Genomic DNA, 22,329 nt, shown 5'->3' with positions numbered 1-22,329 from the left:
TTCTTTGCCTGTTTAACTTTCTCTAATGCAAGTTTTGCTTTGACCCCTTCACTTTTTGGGTAGACGTAAGTAACTGTATACACTTTGTGTATGTTGCATGAGGTGTCTTTCATGAAGCAAACATCCTGAACATAATCCATGTAAGGAAGCAAAGAAAGTGCAATATCTTTTTTTTCCACTTTCATGAAGCAAACATCCTGAATATAATCCATCTAAGGAAACAAAGAAAGTGCAATACCTTTTTTTTCCACATCAACGGCAGTTTCCTTCTCACTTTTCTTTTTGGCATCTTTTTCTGCTGGTAAAATAAGAAAAGTATAAGCCTTTACCTGTTTAACTTGCATATGTTATAGGCTATGCATGATTGCCAGGGAGGCATCTAATTTGTCTTGTATAGAGGAATCCTAAATCAGCCATAAGTCATGTCAAATATGAATAAGGTAGCACTTTCGTAACACACTAGTGGCTTAGGTATAATTTCTCTTCAGGAAACGGATTTTTTTTTTTTTTTTTTGCCAAAGGCAAAAATTATTTAATAACAGTAAAAACATTAAATGGCATTATTAATTATGGTATTATTTAACAGCTTTCCTAACATATATTAAAAAGAATATGTCGAATGTTCTCTGAACTATGAGGTCACCAGAACCATGTCAAAAGTTCTGAAATCTCTGAAGTTCACTTAGGACATCAAATGAATTATTTGGAAAAAAACAATTTAAAAAAACATATATGTACACACACATATATATATGTGTATGTTTGTGTGTGTAAAACAAACCAATCAAGTATTCAAATATTTTCTGCCCTCTACATAAAATGACTTGATCTTTTGGTGGACTTTTAAAATTAAACTGAATTATTTAAATAGTAACTGTCATATTCACATATATAGTTAAGTAAAGTAGTGAATTAGAGAGAATTAAGCAACTGCTCTTAAGAAAGAAAAAAATAATCACAGTAGTAATTTTCAAAAAGTGTTTAGGCTTGAATTCCTTTTTAAAAAATTGACAATTTTAATTTTATTTGGAATATTTAGACATGTTAAGAGTGTTCATTAATAACAATGACACTGTATTTATTAAGGGAATTTCTTTCCTAGAGAATAATAGATTTACCAGTAGTATTATGCATGGACACTAATTGATTTATGTGGTATACGGTTTTTAAATTTCTTACCTTTCTTTTTTGTTTCAGGAGTAACTTTCTTCTCAGCCTTCTTCTTTTCCCCTTCTTTTTCTAGAGAAGAAATTTAAAATAATTGCTTTAGGGAAATTTAGTATGAAAGCAAAACCAAGGTTGAAATGAAGGATTTTTGTTAAGTCAGTTCTGCTTCCAGCTAGCTTTGTTACTGAGCAAGTAGTTTAATCCCACTAAGACTTGTTTTCCTCATTTATCAAATAATAGTACCTCCCTCAAAGTTAATGTTTACAAAACACTCTGTAAAGTGCCTGGCTCACAGAAAATGCTTAACACTGTAGACTGCTAATACTGTTTACAAATAATGAACAAGATAGTTTGAACTTTCTGAACCAGACAATTGTTTATCTAGTGCTTAAAAGTATTGATATATAAAATTAAAATATATTTCTTGGAAAATATACTACAGATAAACTAAAAGAATTAATTTTTGTTTTCTTTTAATACATTCAATTTCATTAGAAATAATATATTAGGCCATTAAAAAGATATCTATTTTGATGTAGCTGTGTTTCATATCTGGCTCTTGTCAACAGGCATTTAAGCCTGATGACAAGCATTTGGCAGTGTGGTGAAGACATATCTTCCACTGTCCTTTCTGAGTGGTTGTATCAACAAGGTTGTTCAATCTTTGCACCCAGATGTTGCAGTAAGTCTGGATGCCACATCAAACTGTTTGTGGTACTTCTAAACTTCGTGGAAGAACCCTGTTTCATAAATCTGAGACCGTCTTGGTCTGAGGGGGCAAAGACAGAGAATTCATGTGCTGCCCAGGCATAGCGACGTAGCAGATGGACATCCCTGGACACTTTTCTGGTAAGCATAGTCATTTCAAATAACAAAGTTCTGTACTAATACATAGTTGTTTAAATTGAATGTTCAGTGGTTTTAGATTTGAGGCAATAATAGCTGTTGCTAATGTTGTAAATGTACTGATTTTTATCTTCAATTAGTGCTATTTATCGTAAATTTGAAATGCCTTTCTCTTTGTCAGTTGTCTCTCATCTCAGGTACAGGTACATTCAAAGACTTCTATTACCCAGAACTATTATAAGATCATTATTATGCTAAAGAAATTCAATATATAGTTCTACAATGAATCCTTAAATTGTGTCTACTAATGACTGCATCTTATTAAATATAGGAATTAACACATTCTCTTAGGTATAGAGCTTTTTTACCTACAAGATCAAAGACAACACTTTCTTTCAATGTTAGACATATAATTTATAAAGAACCACTTTCATGACTTCTAGATATAATCTAATGTCGCAGGGAAAAATGTATTCACACTTTGTCTAAACGTGTCTACAGCATGCTATTACAGCTCCTCCAATCAGAAGTAGAAAGTCAAGAAGTCAAATTTTGATAGTTCCACAGATAGAAATAAACCAGTTGATTTCCACTTTTCCTGTTCCTAAAGATTTATGCATATTAAATATGCAGATCATATTTAAAATTCTGAATAAAGATACTTTCAAGTATCACTACTTTCAGCTTCTCTGGGAGAAATTTTATGTAGCAGTGAATTTTACATCTTCTCTAAATAAATGTATATGCCAGACAATTGAATAGGCATTTGCTAAGCATCACCTCTGATGTCATGTATCAGAAAAGGGGTTAATTAAAATACAAATGACATGTAAACATTTCTAAGTTCATGCTAAACACCAATGCCATAATCACCATAAGATCAGAACTCAGCATCCAAGTCTCCAAATTCCATAAGGTTAATGAATAAATATTTCATTAAAAAGTTTGTGCCAATTAGTCAGTCTTACACTGAACTTCACAAATAAAGTAGATATTTGAACCCGGAATATGGAAGGCATTCATTTCTTTTTCTATTTGTTGCTCTTGTGCAACAATTTCTACCCTTCAAATTAATATAGCTGAGATTTTATTGTGGTGATATAATATTCTTGTCTTAGTCCAAATTGAATTAATTCTCCCATTATACACTCTGCTTGTGATTACAGTCATACACTGTGAGAGTCAGGAATAAGAGCAGAAGTCCACAAAAAGCAGATACAAATAATGTCCTTTAATAACATTTTTATGAATTAGACCTTTAAGCTGTCCTTATGAGACTTACTTTATTCATGGTGAATTTCATTTAAAATGTCAACTTCTGAAGATTCTACATTTCTTCAAGCACTATAGTCTCTGTTCCATAGGTGATTTGGCAGTAATGGAATTAAATTTTTCATTTATAAAAACTTAACAATTTAATTATATCCTACTTGGATATAAAAATAACCCATGTTTCTTTTATGAAAACTTCCCTGCCCCTGACTTTTTCTTCCTCAACAGCCAACAGTACTCTTCCCTTTCTGTTTATCTGACTTTGAACACACATAACAAGTTCCCTCTTCCATCTCTTTCTTATTGGTTTGCCGTTTTGTTTGTAACAGCTAGAGAAGAATTAGAGCATTTAAGCCCATTGATGTTCAGAAGGTTAAAAATTAAATATATCTATAGGATATGAAAGTATCAGAATATTACCTTTCCCTGACAAAAGTATAATAAGCCCTGAAACGATGGCTGTATTCTGGCAGGGATTACAAGAGAGTGTGGTTGGGAGAGAAATCTTCCCTACAATGAGAAGCTCAGAGTCACAAATATGTTATTAGCTTCTGCATAAATTAACATCAGATGAAAGAAAAATTAGATGACTTACTTCTTACTTTCTAAGCCCTCACAATGGGCTTTTCTTTTGCTTTTAAATGTTTTTATGCCATCTCAAAGCCAGACAATAACACAATACTTAATTACAATTGTAAAACTTTCTAAGATGCTGGTTTCACGAGGAAACAAATGCAAAATGTTTTATTTTTGTCTTATGTCTTGTTTCTCCCCTCTTTGCCCTTCTAGTGTAGAGATTATCCTAATTCTGTGTGTCAGATGCGTGCTTTTATTCTAACACTCTGGCCAGAATTGATGTATTCCTGGTTCCAGTTAAGTAAATAAGAACTTGTTTCTTTAAGAACAACACATTCCAACATATCTCATCACTGTCACCTTGTTTTCTTAGAGTGGTAAAGATTGGCCGGGAACCCAGCTCACAATATGACCGTGGAAAATTTTACATAAGCTTAAGATAAGTTCAATTACACGAGTGATTATTAGAGTTGTCCCATTGTTATCTACAGAGGGGTGTGGAGCACGACAGAAAGCACAGGTGCTGGCATTGATGACAATGGTCTGAATTCTGTCCATGACTCTTTCTAGTTGTGTGACCTTGAAAAATGTGCTATAGCACACCGAATTTCATTTTCCTCATTTGAAAAGTGGCGCTAATAAAATCTACCTTGCTTACTTGTGAGAAATGCAGATAACTGGGCTAAAATGCCTGAAACAGAGTAGATGTAGAAAAATAATGATAATAATGACAAGTTCTACTAGGTTTTATAAATAATAAAAATCTGACCACATATAATCTTTTTAGGTAATTTTTTTAGGTGTGACATTTACTGATCTTTTTGAGTAAATACAACTTTATTCTTATTTTTCTATATCCAGGGATGGTATGTCTAGAATATTTTTTATTGAGAAATTAAAGGGAAAAAATACCCATAAGCAAGACAGAAACATGTTATGAAGGGTACTGTACTGCAATGAGGTGGATTCAAGTATCTATTTTGCTGTAATTAGTAGTCATTACCTTATGCAACTATAGATGAATGCTGTATCTTCTGTCTTCAACCATAAAAGTCAGAGAAATGAGTAGAATATGTTTGAGTCCCCTTTCACCTGTTTACTCCTTATTTACCAAGTGAAATATGCATAATTTTGCATTTATTTTCAAATTTTTCTGGGAATAGGTAACCTAAAAAGAGTTGCAAATATCTATGGTGTGTTGTCTGGTTTTGATATGGCTTAAAATTGTTTAAAGCAAGAGAAAAGTCCATTTTAGAGGCTTAAAATGAATACATATGTATATGCTATATACATATATACATATACATATTTTATATATATAAATTTTTTGGACAGGTGATGATAAAGATTAGAAAAAAAAGAGAACTTTGTTTTGAGAATTAAAACCTGAGAGCATAGGAGGTGGCTTGGTTTTTTTAAAGGTGGATCGGGGTAAACCTTTCTAAATGGGCAATTGGAAAGATTATTGAAAACAAGTGGAAGAGCTTTGGGCTATTAGCGAGAAGACTTTTCAGCAGAGGAAAAATGTCTGCAGAGACCCTGAAATCAGAGCAGGCTAGATAAATTCAAAGAAGAGCCAGTGAGGCCAGAGTTGAGGACTCAGTAGGGGAGTGCTGAGTGCTTCAGCCGAGATGTAGTGGGGCAGATCTCCTAGAATCTTGTTACCGGTATGAATTTTCCGTTTCCCTGTGAGTAACATAGGAAGCCACTGAGAGGTTTAAGCAGAGAAGTTACACAATTCTGAGTGAAGGTTTAAGAAAAACTTTGGCTGTTGCTAGGTAGTGTCAAGTGTCTCGTTGGATTTTATAATCAAATTGAAAGGGAGAAGACTTAGGGAAAAAAATACTTCAGAACAAATATTCTTCATTTTTTTTCCAAAAATTTCCTTGGAATTTTATTTGGGACTCTGGAAGGCATGCAACTTTATAGAAACATGGTAAGAGTACCTCCCTTCACATTGTAATTAGGTTGCTATAACAGAAAAGCTTTTTAAATTAAGGACTTCACTTGAGTGATGTGGCATAACTAAGCTGGTCTTTCAGGCTCTGAATCCATTTTTTTTTGTTTTTTTTTTTTTTTGCCTTGACTTTTCTTTAGTCATAGCTGAATTATTCTCAGAAGTCTGCTCTTCTCATTATTAACTATCAACAACAAACAACTAACAAGTAGCAATTCTACAGCACTTTCCAGCGACTACCCGAGACCTTTAGTCATACAATTTATTCACATAAATCAACAAATGCTTATCTAGTCTTATGCCAAAACCCTTTGCTAGTGTTTGGAGTTTTAAAAACCTCCTTCCAGTAATACTAGGTGTGAGAGCAGTAAGAAAGTTCATAATTACAATAAGGACTTTGAGAAACAGTGGACGTGAAGCATGTGGGAATCAAGAGAGACATGCAACTCCTCACAGCTGAGTGGAGTGGAAAGCTACTCCTGGGGATGTAACCTCAGACTGAGTCTAAAAGGGCCTGTGGGGCCTGGCGTGAACTGTGGATAGCATGTGTTATTATAAATGCCAGAAAGGAACTGAGGTACAGTGATAGCTCATGTCTTGCAGATACAGTTGAGAACTCAGTGATACTATATCATTCATGAAGTAAATGTTGTAAAGGACTCTAGGTCTTATCTGTTTAAATTCAAACTTCCTCAAGATACCATACTACAGGCAGTGACCCAAGATTGTGGCCACTGCACTCTAGTCTGGGCCACAGAGTGAGATCAGTTTCAAAAAAAAAAAAAAAAAAAGGCCGTTGTGAATGTTAGCTCCAGATCAACTGCAAGAACAAACCAGCAATCCTAAGAGGACCCACAGACCCTCTGAAGGAAGCAGACTGCTTCTGCAGGCCCTGGGAGACACCTCAAATACCAATAGTGCCTCAAATGTGGAAGGGGGAAAGGGAGACCCTCCTCTCCCAAACATACACCCCCACTGTAGAAACTGATGGGCTGTTTGTGGGAGAAGTTTCCGACTTCATCTGGAGCTGAGTCAATTTAGAGAGTTGAGCAAAATACAGGGGTAGAGGAAGCAGCAGAAAGACCCTGGGAGTTCACTGGGTTCCCTAGCAGACCATTGCTCCCTGGTACCACATGGATTCCTCAGGAGGGTGGTCAGAGGAGCAGGGGGTAAAACCACAGGGAGGAGAAAATCTCTAGCTGAACTTCGTAACAATTTGAATGGAGTGGGAAGCCTCCTGGCCAGAACTCAAGGGAGGCTACAAATCTGGTGTGCAGACTCCACAGGTGGAGGGAGAACCAAGCCCTTTTCTTTTGCAGCTGGGAGATGGGTAGCCTGAGGCAAGTTTTCAAGCCCATCTCACCCTCCACCTGGAAACAGATTTGGGCTATTGGCAGGGGACACGGTGGGAGTGAGACCAGCCCTTTGGTTAGCTTGGGAACTGGGTCAGGCCTGCGACTGCCGGCTTTTCCCAACTTCCCTGTCAATCTGCATAACTCAGCAGAGGCAGCCATAATACTCCTACATACACAACTCCAGTGACCTGGGAATCTCACCCCCATCCCCCACAGCAGCTGCAGCAAGCCCACTCAAGGAGAGTCTGAGCCCAGACATGCCTAGCCCTGCCCCCACTTGATGGTTCTTCCCTACCCACCCAGGTAGCAGAAGATAAAGGGCATATTATCTTGGGAGTTCTAGGGCCCCACCCACTACTGGTCCCTCTCCATAAAACTGCAGCTGATGCTCTGTGGAAACGGCCACCTCCCAGCAGGAGGCCAACCAGCACAAAAATAGAGCATTAAACCACAAAAGCTAAGAACTCTCACAGAGTCCATTGCACTCCCCTGCCACCTCCACCAGAACAGGCACTGGTATTCATGGCTGAGAGACTCATAGATGGTTCACATAACAGGATTCTGTGCAGACAACCCCAGTATCAGCCCAGAGCTGGGTAGACTCACTGGGTGGCTAAACCCAGAAGACAGACAACAAACACTGTAGTTCGGCTCACAGGAAGCCACATTCATAGGAAAAGGAGGAGAGTACTACATCAAGAGAACACCACATGGGACAAAAGAATCTGAACAACAGCCCTCAGCCCTAGACCTTCACTCTGACAGAGCCTACCCAAATGAGAAGGAACCAGAAAGCCAACCCTGGTAATATGACGAAACAAGGCTTCTCAACACCCCCCAAAATCATACTAGTTCACCAGCAAAGGATCCAAACCAAGAAGAAATCCCTGATTTACCTGAAAAAGAATTCAGGAGGTTAGTTATTAAGCTAATCAGGGAGGCACTAGAGGAAGGCAAAGCCCAGTGCAAGGAAATTCAACAAACTATACAGGAAGTGAAGGGAGAAATATTCAAGGAAATAGATCACTTTAAAAAAATTCAACAATTCAGGAAACTTTGGACATACTTTTAGAAATGTGAAATGCTCTGGAACGTCTCAGCAACAGAACTGAACAATTAAATAAAGAAATTCAGAGCTCTAAAACAAGGTCTTTGAATTAACCCAATCCAACAAAGACAAAGAACAGTGAATAAGAAAATATGAACAAAGCCTCCAAGAAGTCTGGGATTATGTAAAGTGACCAAACTTAAGAATAATCAGTTTTCCTGAGGAATAAGAGAATTCTGAAATCTTGTAAAACATATTTGGGGGAATAATCAAGGAAAACTACCCCAGCCTTGCTAGAGACCTAGACATCCAAATACAAGAAGCACAAAGAACTGGGAACTTCATTGCAAAAAGATCATTACCTAGGCACATTGTCATCAGGTTATCAGAAGTTAAAATGAAGGAAACAATATTAAGAGCCATGAGACAGAAGCACTAGGTAACCTCTGAAGAAAAACCTATCAGATTAACAACAGATTTCTGAGCAGAAACCCTACAAGCCAGAAGGGATTGGGGCCCTATCTTCAGCCTCCTCAAACAAAACAATCATCAGCAAGAATTTTGTATCCCGTGAAACTAAGCATCATATATGAAGGAAAGATACAGTCTTTTTCAGACAAACAAATACTGAGAGAATTTGTGAATACCAAGCCACCACTACAAGAACTGCTAAAAGGAGCTCTAAATATTCAAACAAATCCTGGGAACATATCAAAATAGAACCTCTTTAAAGCATAAATCACATAGGCCCTATAAAACAAAATAGAAGTTAAAAAGCAAAAACAAAAACAAAAACAAAACAAAGTACATAGGCAACAAAGAGCACAGTGAATGCAATGGGGCCTCACAGTTCAATACTAACATTGAACGTAAATGGCCTAAATGCTCCACTTAAAAGATATAGAACCACAGAATGGATAAGAAATCACCAACCAACTGTCTGCTGCCTTCAGGAGACTCACCTAAGACCAAAGGACTCACATAAACTTTAAGGAAAAGGCATTTCATGCAAATGGACACCAAAAGCGAGCAGAGGTAGCTATTCTTATATCAGACAAGACAAACCTTAAACCAACAGCAGTAAAAAGAGACAAAGAAGGAGATTATATAATGGTAAAAGGTCTTGTCCAACAGGAAAATATTGCAATCCTAAATATATATGCATCTAATACTGGAGCTCCCAAAGTTGTAAAACAATTACTAACATACCTAAGAAATTAGATAGACAGCAACACAAAAATAGTGGGGGACTATAATACTCCACTGACAGCACTGAACTGGTCATCAAGACAGAAAGTCAACAAAGAAACAATGTATTTAAACGATATCTTGGAACAACCAGACGTAACAGATATATACAGAAATTTCAACCAACAACCACAGAATACACATAATATTCAATAGCACGTGAAACTTTCACCAGGATAGATCATATAGTAGGCCATAAAATGAGCCCCAATACATTTAAGAAAATTGAAATTACATCAAGCACTCTCTCAGATCACAGTGCAATAAAACTGGAAATCAACTCCAACAGGAATCTTCAAAACCATGCAAATACATGGAAATTAAATAACCTGCTCCCAAATGAGCACTGGGTCAAAAACAAAATCAAGAAGAAAATTTAAAAAGTATTTGAACTGAATGACAATAATAACCAACCTACCAAAACCTCTGGGATACAGCAAAGGCAGTGCTAAGAGGAAAGTTCATAGCCCTAAATGCCTACATCAAAAAGACTAAAAAAGCAAAAACTGACTTCTAAGGTCACACCTCACAGAGCTAGAGAAACAAGAACAAACCAAACCAAACCCCGCAGAAGAAAGAAATAACCAAAATCAGAGCAGAACTGAATAAAATTGAAACAACAACAAAACAAAATACAAAAGATAAAAGAAACAAAAAGCTGGTACTTTGAAAAGGTAAATAAAATTGATAGACCATTAGCAAGATTAACCAAGAAGAGAAGACAGAAAATACAAATAACTTCACTAAGAAATGAAACAGGAGACATTACAATTGACACCGCTGAAATGAAAAAGATCACTCAAGGCTATTATGAACACCTTTACCCATATAAACTAAAAACCTAGAAGAGATGGATAAATTCCTGGAAAAATACATCCCTCCTAGTTTAAATCAGGAAGAACTGGATACCCTGAGCAGACCAGTAACAAGCAGCAAGACTGAAATGGTAATTTAAAAATTACCAACAAAAACAGTTCAGGACCAGATGGATTCACAGAATTCTAGCAGACATTCCAAGAAGAATTGGTGCCAATACTTTTGACACTATTCCACAAGATAGAGAAATATGGAATTCTCCCCAATTCATTTTAGGAAGCCAGTATTACCTGAATACCAAAACCAGGAAAGGACATAACCAAAAACAAAAACTACAGACCAATATCTTTGATGAACATAGATGTTAAAATCCTTAACAAAATACTAGCTAACCAAATCCAACAACATATCAAAAAGACAATCCACCATGATCAAGTGGGTTTCATACCAGGGATGAAGGTATGGTTTAACATACACAAGTCAATAAATTCAATACACCACATAAACAGAATTAAAAACAAAAATCATATGATCATCTCAATTGATGCAGAAAAAGCATTAGACAAAATCCAGCATCACTTTGTGATTGAAACTCTCAGCAAAATCAGCATATGAGGGACATACCTTAATATAATAAAAGCTTTCCATGAAAAACCCACAGCCAACGTATATTGAATGGGTAAAAGTTGTAAGCATTCCTCTGAGAGCTGGAACAAGACAAGGATGTCCACTCTCACCACTTATCTTCAACATAGTACTAGAAGTCCTAGCCAGAGCAATTAGCCAAGAGAAAGAAAGAAAGGGCATTCAAATAGGTAAAGAGGAAGTCAAACTGTCACAATTTGCTGACAATATAATCATTTACCTTGAAAAACCTAAAGACTCCTCCAGAAAGCTCCTAGAACTGATAAAAGAATTCAGCAAAGTTTCCAGATACAAGATTAATGTACACAAATCAACAGTTCTTCTATATATCAACAGCAACCAAGCCAACCAAGCAGAAATTAAATCAAGAACTCAATTCCTTTTACAATAGCTGCAAAAAAACATAAAATAGTTAGGAATGTGCCTAAACAAGGAGTCAAAAGACCTATACAAGGAAAACTACAAAACACTGCTGAAAGCAATCATAGACAACACAAACAAATGGAAACACATCCCACACTCATGGATGGGTATAATCAATATTGGGAAAATGACCATACTGCCAAAAGCAATCTGCAAATTCAATGCAATCCCCATCAAAATACCACCATAATTCTTCAGAGTTAGAAAAAACAATTCTAAAATTCATATGGAACCATAAAAGAGCCCATATAGCCAAAGCAAGACTAAGCAAAAAGAACAAATCTGGAGCCATCACATTACCTGATTTCGAACTATACTATGAGGCCATGGTCACCAAAACAGCATGGTACTGTTATAAAAATAGGCACATAGATTAATGGAACAAAATAGAGAACCCAGAAATAAACCCAAATACTTACAGCCAACTGATGTTCAACAAAGCAAACAAAAACATAAAGTGGGGAAAGGACACCCTTTTCAACAAATGATGCTGGGATAATTGGCTAGCCACATGCAGGAGAATGAAACTGGATCCTCATCTCTCACCTTATACAGAAATCAACTCAAGATGGATAAAGGACTTAAACCTAATACCCGAAACTATAAAAATTCTAGAAGAAAACATTGAAAAAACCCTTCTAGACAGTGACTTAGGCAAGGTTTTCAGGACCATTAACCCAAAAGTAAATGCAATAAAAACAAAGATAAATAGCTGGGACCTAATTAAACTAAAGAGCTTTTGCACAGCAAAAGGAATAACTGGCAGAGTAAACAGACAACCCACAGAGTCGGGGAAAATCTTCACAATCGATTCATCTGACAAAGGACTAATATCCAGAATCTACAAGAAACTCAAACAAGACAGTAAGAAAAAAAAAAAAAAAAAACAGACAATCTCATCAAAAAGTGGACTATGGACAAGAATAGACAATTCTCAAAAGAAGATATATAAATGGCCAACAAAAATATGAAAAAATGCTCAGCATCACTAATGATCAAGGAAATGCAAATCAAAACCACAATGCGATACCACCTTCCCCCCTCAAGAATGGCTATAATAAAAAACAAAAATCAAAAAACAGTAGATTTTGGCATGTATGTGGTGATTGGGGAACACTTTTACACTGCTGGTGGGGAGTAAACTAGTACAACCACTATGGAAAATAATGTGGAGGTTCTTTAAAGAACCAAAAATAGAACTACCATTTGATCCAGCAATCCCACTACTGAGTATCTACCCAAAGGTAAAGAAGACATTATTTGAAAAAGGTATTTGAAGACGCATGTTTATAGAAGCACAATTCACAATTACAAAATCGTGAAACCAACCCAAATGCCCATCACTCAATGAGTAGATAAAGTATCGTGTGTGTGTGTGTGTGTGTGTGTGTGTATAATGGAATACTACTCAGCCATAAAAACGAATGAATTAACAGCATTTGCAGTGACCTGGATGAGACTGGAGATAATTATTCTAAGTGAAGTAACTCAGGAATGGAAAACCAAGCATCCTGTGTTCTCACTGATATGTGGGAGCTGAGCTACAAGGACACAAAGACATAAGAATGATACAACGAAATTTGCAGACTTGGGGGAAGAGTGGGAGGGGGACGAGGAATTAAAGACTACAAATATGGTGCAGTATATACTTCTTGGGTGATGGGCACACCAAAATCTCACAAATCACCACTAAAGAATTTACTCATGTAACCAAATACCACCTGTATCCCAATAACTGATGGAAAAATGTTAAAAAAAGATATCTTACTACATTTTTCCCTTTAAGCTTCAAAAAGGTGTGATGAAAGGATTGTAATGATCACTTTATTTTATATGGTCAAACAAGGTGAAAAAAAATACGTTTTAGTTTGGGTTGGAACTGCAGTAATTTCAAGATGATAAGAATTTATAGAATAAAGCACATGATCTTATATGCATTAGGATATACTTCATTCTCAGGTAAAAGTCTACACATCTTATAAGCTGTGAGGAAATGGGTTCAGGAAAGATGACTAACGTGGCCAACTTCACGGGTCATATAAGTCAGGGGTCCCCAACCCCTGTGCTGCAAGCCAGTATTGGTCAGTGCTATGTTAGGAACCGGGGTGCACAGCAGGAGGTGAGCAGAGTGCACGTGAGCATTGCTGCCTGAGTTTCGCCTCCTGTCAGATCAGCAGTTGCATTAGATTCTCATAGGAGAGTAAACCTTCTTGTGAGCTGCACATGCGAGGGATCCAGGTTGTGCACTCCTTATGAGAATCTAATGCCTGGTGATCTGAAGTGGAAGTTTCATCCTGAAACCATCCCTCCCCTCACCCTGTCCATGGGAAAACTGTCTTCCAGGAACCAGGTTCCTGGTGCCAAAAGGGTTGGGGAATGCTGATGTAGGTGACAGAACAAATATTCAAATTTAAAGATGATCACAAACCCTGTTTCTGTCCTGCAACACGGATAATGAAACTTGAGATAGATATACTCTCTGAAAAACTTTCAAACTGATTGAGTCATGGGCAGAAAAGAAGTGCCACCTTTTATCTCATCAATGCCAAACTTACCTTTCAGCTGTCTCACAACAAAAGTTCTTTGACTTCATGATTTTTTTTCCCTGTTTCTGAATTTAGTATGCAAAAGGAAATGCAATGAGCAAGATTATTTAATACATTTCAAATTAATTAAACTTAGCATTTAAAATGGATAAAGTAGATTCCTCCCATACCTTTTGAAAATGGTAAAGCTTTTTACATGAGTGATTGCATTTATTTAAAATGGGTTGTGTTTATATAGCTGAGGGGTGCCACATCTGTTCTTTCTCACTTTCTGTGAAACAAAAAAGGCAACCACTGTGTGTGTGTGTGTGTGTGTGTGTGTGTGTGTTAGAGAAACAGAGAGAAGGAAAGAGGAGCAAGATGGGAGAAAGAAGGGGAGATGCTATATTTTATTTTTCCACTCAGTGCTTTTGCATTTCAGAAGGCAAATGCTCAAAGTTTGTTCACTTGGACTCAGAGAAGAAGCTCAATTCACATGCACTTGTCTATTTAGATAACTCCATAAATTACAATTGCTTTTGTTTGTTTGTTTGGTGTTGCTGACATTTGGAAATTCTTGAAAACTCTTTAAAATTTTTATGCAGAATCACTGCTTACTCAAGATGTTTTATTGTAAGCTTTCCCAAAGTGTCTTGTAGAAATAGTAAAGAAAACATAAATATAAGTTTCTTTTCTAACAACTTTTCATTTACAATATCATGTTATTTACATAAATTTACTTTTTCCATATTTTATCTATATGTTTTCTACATTTTTCTGTAATTGGAAATGGATTGCAAGAATATTTCATTACATTTAAAATGTCAAGGATGCCTAGAAACATTAGAAAATTGAGCTCTTTCTTTTCATGACTAAATTATCGGTACAAGAAAAAGTTGGTTGCAACTCAAAAGCAAAACATACATTTCCTTAAAGTAGTATTTCAAAGATACTGCTATTTTTATAACATTTTTGGACTTGATTTATTAAATAAATTAGTAAGATCCAATAGCTATTTTAAAATATGATTTGACTAAAATAAAAAATTACTAGTATATGGGACACATGTATAAGTCTGATTTTCAAATGAAGCCTTTCAATTTTTAAAATTATGCCTAATGGATATCAGTTCTTAAAATAGAAGCAAGTGCCCATGTAAAGACTACAACTTTTTAAGTTGTAATAATTTGAATATACTGAATTCAGGCTTATTTGAACTGATACACTACATACATTTTACCATCTTTTATGGATTAAAACAAACTAGTAACACATTACGTCTTCTACTTCTTAATATAAAATTTATTCTAGTAAATTAAAAACTTTTTAATATAAAATTCTCATTTAATTGAAGCAGCCTTTTTTTTTTCTTTTTTTTGAGACAGGGCCTCACTTTGTTACCCAGGCTAGAGTGCAGTCATAAGATCTCGGCTCACTGCAACCTCTGTTTACCAGGTTCAAGTGATCCTCTCACCTCATCCTACTGAGTAGCTGGGACTACAGGCATACACCACCATGCCCAGCTAATTTTTATATTTTTTGTAGAGATGGAGTTTCACCATGTTGCCCAGGCTGGTCTCTAACTCCAGAGCTGAAGCGATCCACCCCCGCTGGCCTTCCAAAATGTTGGGATTACAGCATTCCTTATCCTTTATTAAATGAGCAATTTCTAAGACTCTTTACTCCATCTATCTAAAATACACTTGGTCTTGAAGATGCAGCCACTTTTCTCATTCATTCTAGAGAGGGAAAGGATGATGCCATTTGGAATTGTAACAAACTGGTACAGTAGGAAGAAATATTTATGTCGAAAAGACCAGATAGCAAACAAATGTTTTATAAGGAAAAACTGGTACTTGTAAGCAAGAACATTGGAGGAAACATTCTTTTCTATAAAATGTTTTACGAGAAAATGTGCTGACACAGAAAAGTTTCAGAATTCCATAATAAGAAAGCAATTAGATCAAATTCGCTCAAATTCACAAACTGTGTCATCCTTGACTTCTTCTTTGGTCTTTTACAGGTCAAAATGCAGGTGAAAAAACATTTCTTTTATACTAGCGTTAACAGTTAGGAAAGGGCTTGAGGCAGGAAACTGGCCCTGACCTGAACAGAAGGCCCTTTTCCTGTTTCCCACATCATGGGGAACATTCTTGGTCTTCAGAGTAAATATCTGTTGCTACTGAACAGTCAAGACAGACAGATGCCCCTAGCTATCTTGGCAGATGTAGAGGGTAAGAAAAACAAAACTACTTCCTCTTATGGATACGATAGTGAGAAAAAGTTAATTGTTTTCATAAAAGGTCTTTTTAATAATCGATAACAGGAAATCAAAACCAATATAACAAAAGAAGAAAGTTGTAAGTTTAGAGATACAAGTTTCTTGTCTACTAAAATGTATTTATAGCTCATAATTCATGGGGAACTATCATTTCTTTCCCTTTTCATTTTCCTTTTTTGGGGGGGACGCTTTGCCACCTATTAGTTTTTGTGTCTTTTAAGAAAATGTACTCAACAGTTATTAATACTTACCCACTTTTCCATGACACTAAGTTGAATTATACTTCTTCTAACATATTAACTCAAATATACCTATGTTACCTCAGGCCAAGCCCTAGTACAGTGTTTCAATTAAAAAAATAAAAAACAAAAGTCTAAAATTCGAAGAAAAAAAATTGAAGATATGTTTAGATCTTTATTGAAATCTCTCAAATAGTCAACATCATATGACCCTAAACAAAATATTCTAAAGGTCCCATTCTTAATCTAGTTCCCCAAGCCTCCCCCATCACAGCTTTCTCTCCAAAATTCTTTTTTCTTCCGAAAGCACTACCAAATCCTACTAGTAAATATCATCTGGCAGATGAGGAAACCCAGTCTTTCAGAGATTAAGGGAACTAATAAAAATCTTACAGTTGGCCCTTTAGTTCAAACTCATGACTACTGCATCCTCATTTATATGTAGCAGAGAGAAAATTTAGAGTCAAGAGTAGATAAGCATAATTTTCTAATTGACAAATCTAACTTTTCCTGGCCAATCTTTGTGTTATCCATCTCTCTGGAGCACTGGGGCCTCTTATATCCTTTTCTCTTTCATATTCTCTCATCCTTGGCTTTATCAGTTTGTATTCTAATGACATTTGTGATAAATTTATGCATCAATTCGGCTAGGCTTTGGTAACACTTATTTCATCAAAGATAAGTCTAGATGTTTCTATGAAGGTAGTTTTTAGATGTAATTCACATTTAAATCGTAGACTTTGAATAAAGCAGATTACCCTCTGTAATGTGGGATGGGCCTTGTCTAATCAGCTGAAGGACTTAAAGAGAAAAGACTGAAGTTCCCCAAGGAGGAAGGAAGTCTTCTTTCAGACTGCCTTCAGACTCAAGACTGCAAAATAAACTATTCCCTGGGTCTTCAGCCTGCCTGCATGCCCTTCAGATTTTGGACTTACTAGCCCCTGCAGCTGCATCAGTCAATCTTTTAAAATAAACAATATTTTCTCAATAGACAGATAGTGAGATAGATATCTCCTATTGGTTTTGTTTCTCTGGAGAATGTTGACTAAATCAATGTGTTCTACATTTCCTTTCTTGGGTCTATGCTGTGTTCTAGACAGCTTCAGATTCATGGCTGACCTACTCTTTAGTTATATTTGAAGCCAACCTTTGTACGACAGTGTTTTCGAGATCATTTGCTCCTTAGGATATTGATGAGTATTATCAGAAACAGAAATATTTCTGTGATTAAACAAACAAACATGGGAACACTGGGTTTAAAAAAGTTAAACAGATTTCCTTAATATACAGAATTTTTGGATCCTTTGATATATGTGTGTGTGCATTGTGAATGCAAAAGAAAAACTACAACATATTAAGCTGCCCAAAAGTTATTTTGTCATGAAAACACTTTTTAACAAATAATATCATAGAACTAGAGTTTCTCATAACATACTCCAAGAAATGCTGTGCCAGGGCTAACTTATGACTTCAATATCTATATCTCCGTCATTTGTAAACTCCTGACTTATATATTCAGTTGTCCACTGCAGATTACCACTTGTGTGAATCAAGCTCAACATCCTGCCTGACACGTGGTAGTCTCCATGTTCTCTCCAGGTCCTGTCTCTACCCTGACCCTTATAGGTTACGTTAATCAAGCCCCATGTCCTCTGAGTGTGGGCTGTTTTGACCTATGAGAGCAACATCAAGAGATAATAGAGTAAGGCAAAGAGAGAGATCTGGGCATTTATTCTCTAGTTTCCTCCAAGGCTCACTAAGAATTTTACATACTTCATTTTGCAAAGTGTTGGTTGGTGGTTGTGGTCCCCTGCTGAAGGACACGACCTTCAGATGTTCTGATTGGACATCTTTCCCTAAAGCTATAAGGCCTTCTGGATGTCTAAACCATTCTATTCTCTTGCCTCTTCAGGCATAGGAGTGATAAAGGCTTCCTCTTCAGGCATAGGAGTGATTTGGCTAGCTCTGGGGTGCTCCACCATAACCCTGCAAACCTTTAAAAATAACAGTCATTAAACTCTCTTAATCACTCATGTAAGTGTTCCAGGGACCTCAATAAACCCAGCAAGCCCCAAACCTAACTCATTATTGTCTTTCAAAACCTGTTCTTATTCTTAACGCCATTCAATTAACCAAATCAGATAAGAACTTTAACAATTATACCCAGCTCTAACACTTAATTGCCATTTTAGGATAATGGAAATAGACTGAGCCTTGGTAGAAGACACCTAGCTTCCAATTCCAGTTATACCAGATTTAGAGCTGTGTTATCTTAGGCAATTTACTTGATTTCTCCGATCTTCTCTGTAAAATGACATAAATCATGTTCACTGCTTGCAGTTGTTTTGAGAGTAAAATGTGATTGTTTAAAAAGAAAAGTAGCGTAAGTTTTCCCATGGGCACTATTCTCCTAAATTTGTCTTATACTCCCAACTCTTAAGTTCACCCCTCACGAATTCATCCTTTCTATAGTTGACACATAATCTTAAAGATAAATTTAATCATACTACTCTTTGCTCAATTGCTTAAGCAGTACCACACAATCTATAAGGACATGTAAAAGCTTTAGCTGTGTATACAAAGCCCTCCAAGATACGGTTCCAGTCCTGTATTGAAAAATTATATTAGAGTTTTATGTATACTGACCAATGTCATGAAAGCAATCACCTTATCAGCTTCTATGGATACCAATAAAGAGCTACCATAAAATTAATGTTTTTTATATGTTTAAGAAATGTCCTGATATAAAAAAGAATTAATAGCAACCAATGCTTGAGTGCCTAACTGTGCTAGAAAATGTGCTATATTGTTATTAGCAACTCTCTAAGTTAAATAGGTGGTAAAAGTAGTTTGGTTTATATATTTTATCATAATTTATAAATAAAGGCCAATCCTATTAAAAACCACCAAAAAATATGATTTTATTTCTCCACAAAACAAAGAAAAAATATTATATTGACCTGAAGTTCAATAAAATCTATTGTGTCATAGAGTTAATGAAATAAAAATTGAGGACAAATTTCTATTTTATTATTTTATTTTATTTTTTACTTCTCAGGATATATCTCACTGAGGAGCTAAGGTAATAAAGTTCTTGGTTTAATAGAATTGTAAATAAAACCTTACTAGCTCCTGTAGAATATTGTCTTCAGATGTATCCTATGGTAAAAAATTATCTTATAATAAATTTTATATAATGTTCCTTTCTCCTCTGTATCTATGCAATTCAACTAACTTACTCTTTATGGCTCAATGAAAGATTTGCGGTTTCACTTCATAACCTGGCCTCATTTATATCTCATCCTCCTCCTAACTTTTACAGCCTTTATGATCTCTGTAACTTATTTTTGTGTTTCAGTAAATAATGCTTCATAGTATTATCCATCGTCCCAAAAAGTTTGACATCTCTATCATATCTATAGTTGCTATTTAACCACTAGGCAAAGCTATGTAGGGTTCACTCTGTTCTTATGGCAGTTTATTACCAATCTACCAGCCTGAAAAAACCAGGTGTGAAATATTTGGGTATAAAAGCATAGAGGGACTTCAGAGACTATTTAAGTTTGGTTCATAGGTGAAGAAATTGAGGTCCTAAGAAGTCAATTGATCTGTCAAAGACCGTACAACTCATTAGTACCAAAGCTGAGATTGAGCAGACTCTGATCTGCTCTCTAGAGTTCTCCTGTTCACATACAAGTGATAGCATTTATACTATTATTTATAATTGCAAGACTAATTATTAGTTATATATTTATTCAACAAGATATAGGGTACTTGATAGTAATTTACCTTTCTCTATTTGACTTCATTCATGTAAATTGCAGCTATTTAATGGAATATTAAAAGTAATTTAAGTATAACTTAACTTCTTCTTTCCACATCTTTGCCACAAAAGAAGAGTCCTGGTAATTTTATACTAAATGCCCAATAATTACATGCGGGTGAAAGTAGTGCGAAAGACATTATCTGGTATTGTTGATTAAAGATGAATGGAATAATATATGGTAATTTTGCTTATACAAGGATTTTATGAAACAGCTTTTCTGCCTTCCTTGGTAATTGGGAAGAGGGTGGGCAACATTGCTTGAAGTTGTTCTGTTTAACCACTGAAGAGTCTGAGAAATACAGTTCTCGGGGTAAGAGGTTAGCAGGAATGCTGAAAAACATTTGACGATAAAGGACCTTCATGCTAAGAGCTAAAATCACCTATCATGTTAATATTATAAGATACCATTTGATTGGAGGAAAAAACTCATATAAGTGAGCTCCATTTGTGAAAGAAATGGATAACCCTTTGAACTTGTAGGCATTTCAGCCCTAGTAAAAGCTCTCAATAGACATGGAAATTCAAAATTGTTTAAAAAGATGAGAATTAACATTATATTTACAATAGGTTCATTTTAAATTAGTTTCAATTATATCCATAATTAAATACAAATTGACAACAATGACCAGAATGACGATGTGAAGTGGTTATTATATAAGATCTTTCCAAAACCTATTGTAGCCAATTTTTCCTGGCCAAAGAAACCCTAAAACATAAAATAAGAGTCAAAGGAAATAAATGATTCAGTATATAATTCATCCTTTTGTAGCAAAAAATTCAAAGTAATAAAAACTTCATTATGGCAGACAAAGCATGCAATGTGGGGACAACACAGAAATCCAAGAAAAGCAAGAGCAATTTCAAGGCACTAAATAAGTGGACCGAGAGAAGAAGTACACAGATACTTCCCCAAACAAAGTAAGTGCTGTGGAAATTTTGTTTCTTAAGTGCTGTGAAAGCACAAAGAAGGCTTTTATGGGCTTTACAGACGTGTAGTATTGGCTTTACAGATTTGTAGTATTCTTTTACCCACAAAGAGAGCCACATTTTTTTTTTTTTAGATTTCTACTAATGAAGTTTTATTTGTTTCTAGTCTCCCGTGAACAAATTTAATAATCTAGTCTCTACATGAGCTCTACTTTTTAAAAACATTAAAATTGAAATATGTACATGCTCCTACATTCTGACCTGTTATAATTGTATTCCTCACGTATAAGAGCACACTTTAGTGCCAGATGAAATTTCCCCCTTTTTACATAAAGCGTTTTATTTTTGTTTTTTTGTGTGTGTGGTTTTTTTTTTTTCTTTTTTGCAACTTGGTTCTAAGGAAGTTCCAGACTAAAATAGTGCATCAAGAGGACTGTCATAATCAGCCTCACTAAAAACAGCTTGATTAATACTAAATATGTCCTAGCTCCTAATCAATTATGTTAATGAAGTCATAGGCAGCACATCTGCAAGCCCTGACAAAGTCCATGATCTCAGCATTGCCTGATAATATAGACTCCTCGAGCTGCTCAGGGTTAGCAGCCTCCGAGCTTTCAGAGAAGACACTGACAAAGGCTTGTGGTCCTCAAACCTTGTTATTTTATTCACCACAACACAGTACTAGGTTCTGGGATGAACTGTCAAATTACATTGCTCTTTTAATACAATAACAGAACCTAAGAGTCCTACTTAACAAATGACACATCCTTTTCCAAGAGACAGATTGCTAGGCAAAATATATGCTACTTGGTGTTTTATGAGCCTCTGCTAGGAGATAACTTGGCACCAAACACTTGAATAATCTGACTATCAAATTCTCCCTCAAGTTGGGAAATCTGAATTCCTTGCTTTATGTCCATCTGGAACAACAACAGAATTAGAATACCATGAAAAATTGAGGTAATGCTATTATTTATATGTGTTGTCTTGTCCAGTGAACATTTTGTTGAGTGAGATAGTCAGTTTTGTGTCAAATTCTCTTAAGTAATATGACATATTATAGTCCAAATGCCAAAAGAAATGTAATTCTGATTTTTTTTCTCTCTCTCTATTTTCTTTTTTTTTTTTTGGACTGTTTGTTTCTAAATCACTTGTTTACTCTCTAGATAAGTGACATA

The 22,329-nt window shown here is 35.6% G+C and overlaps 1 protein-coding gene across 1 annotated transcript in view; it reads right to left on the bottom strand.

Moving 5' to 3' along the window:
* Positions 1-1,111: 1,111 nt before the first annotated feature.
* Positions 1,112-22,329, bottom strand: part of LOC110743175 (triadin-like) — a 55,106-nt gene continuing 33,888 nt past the window's right edge. The window contains exon 4 of the mRNA XM_021937926.2: positions 1,112-1,239. Within this exon, the coding sequence (XP_021793618.2) occupies positions 1,127-1,239 (113 nt within the window). The 3' untranslated portion in view covers positions 1,112-1,126. The remainder of the gene's footprint in view (positions 1,240-22,329) is intronic.

The sequence above is a fragment of the Papio anubis genome, chromosome 6 (assembly GCF_008728515.1).
Source record: "Papio anubis isolate 15944 chromosome 6, Panubis1.0, whole genome shotgun sequence".
Lineage (NCBI taxonomy): Eukaryota > Metazoa > Chordata > Mammalia > Primates > Cercopithecidae > Papio > Papio anubis.
Note: the sequence above shows the minus strand (reverse complement) of the source record. Positions and strands in the feature narration are given on the sequence as shown.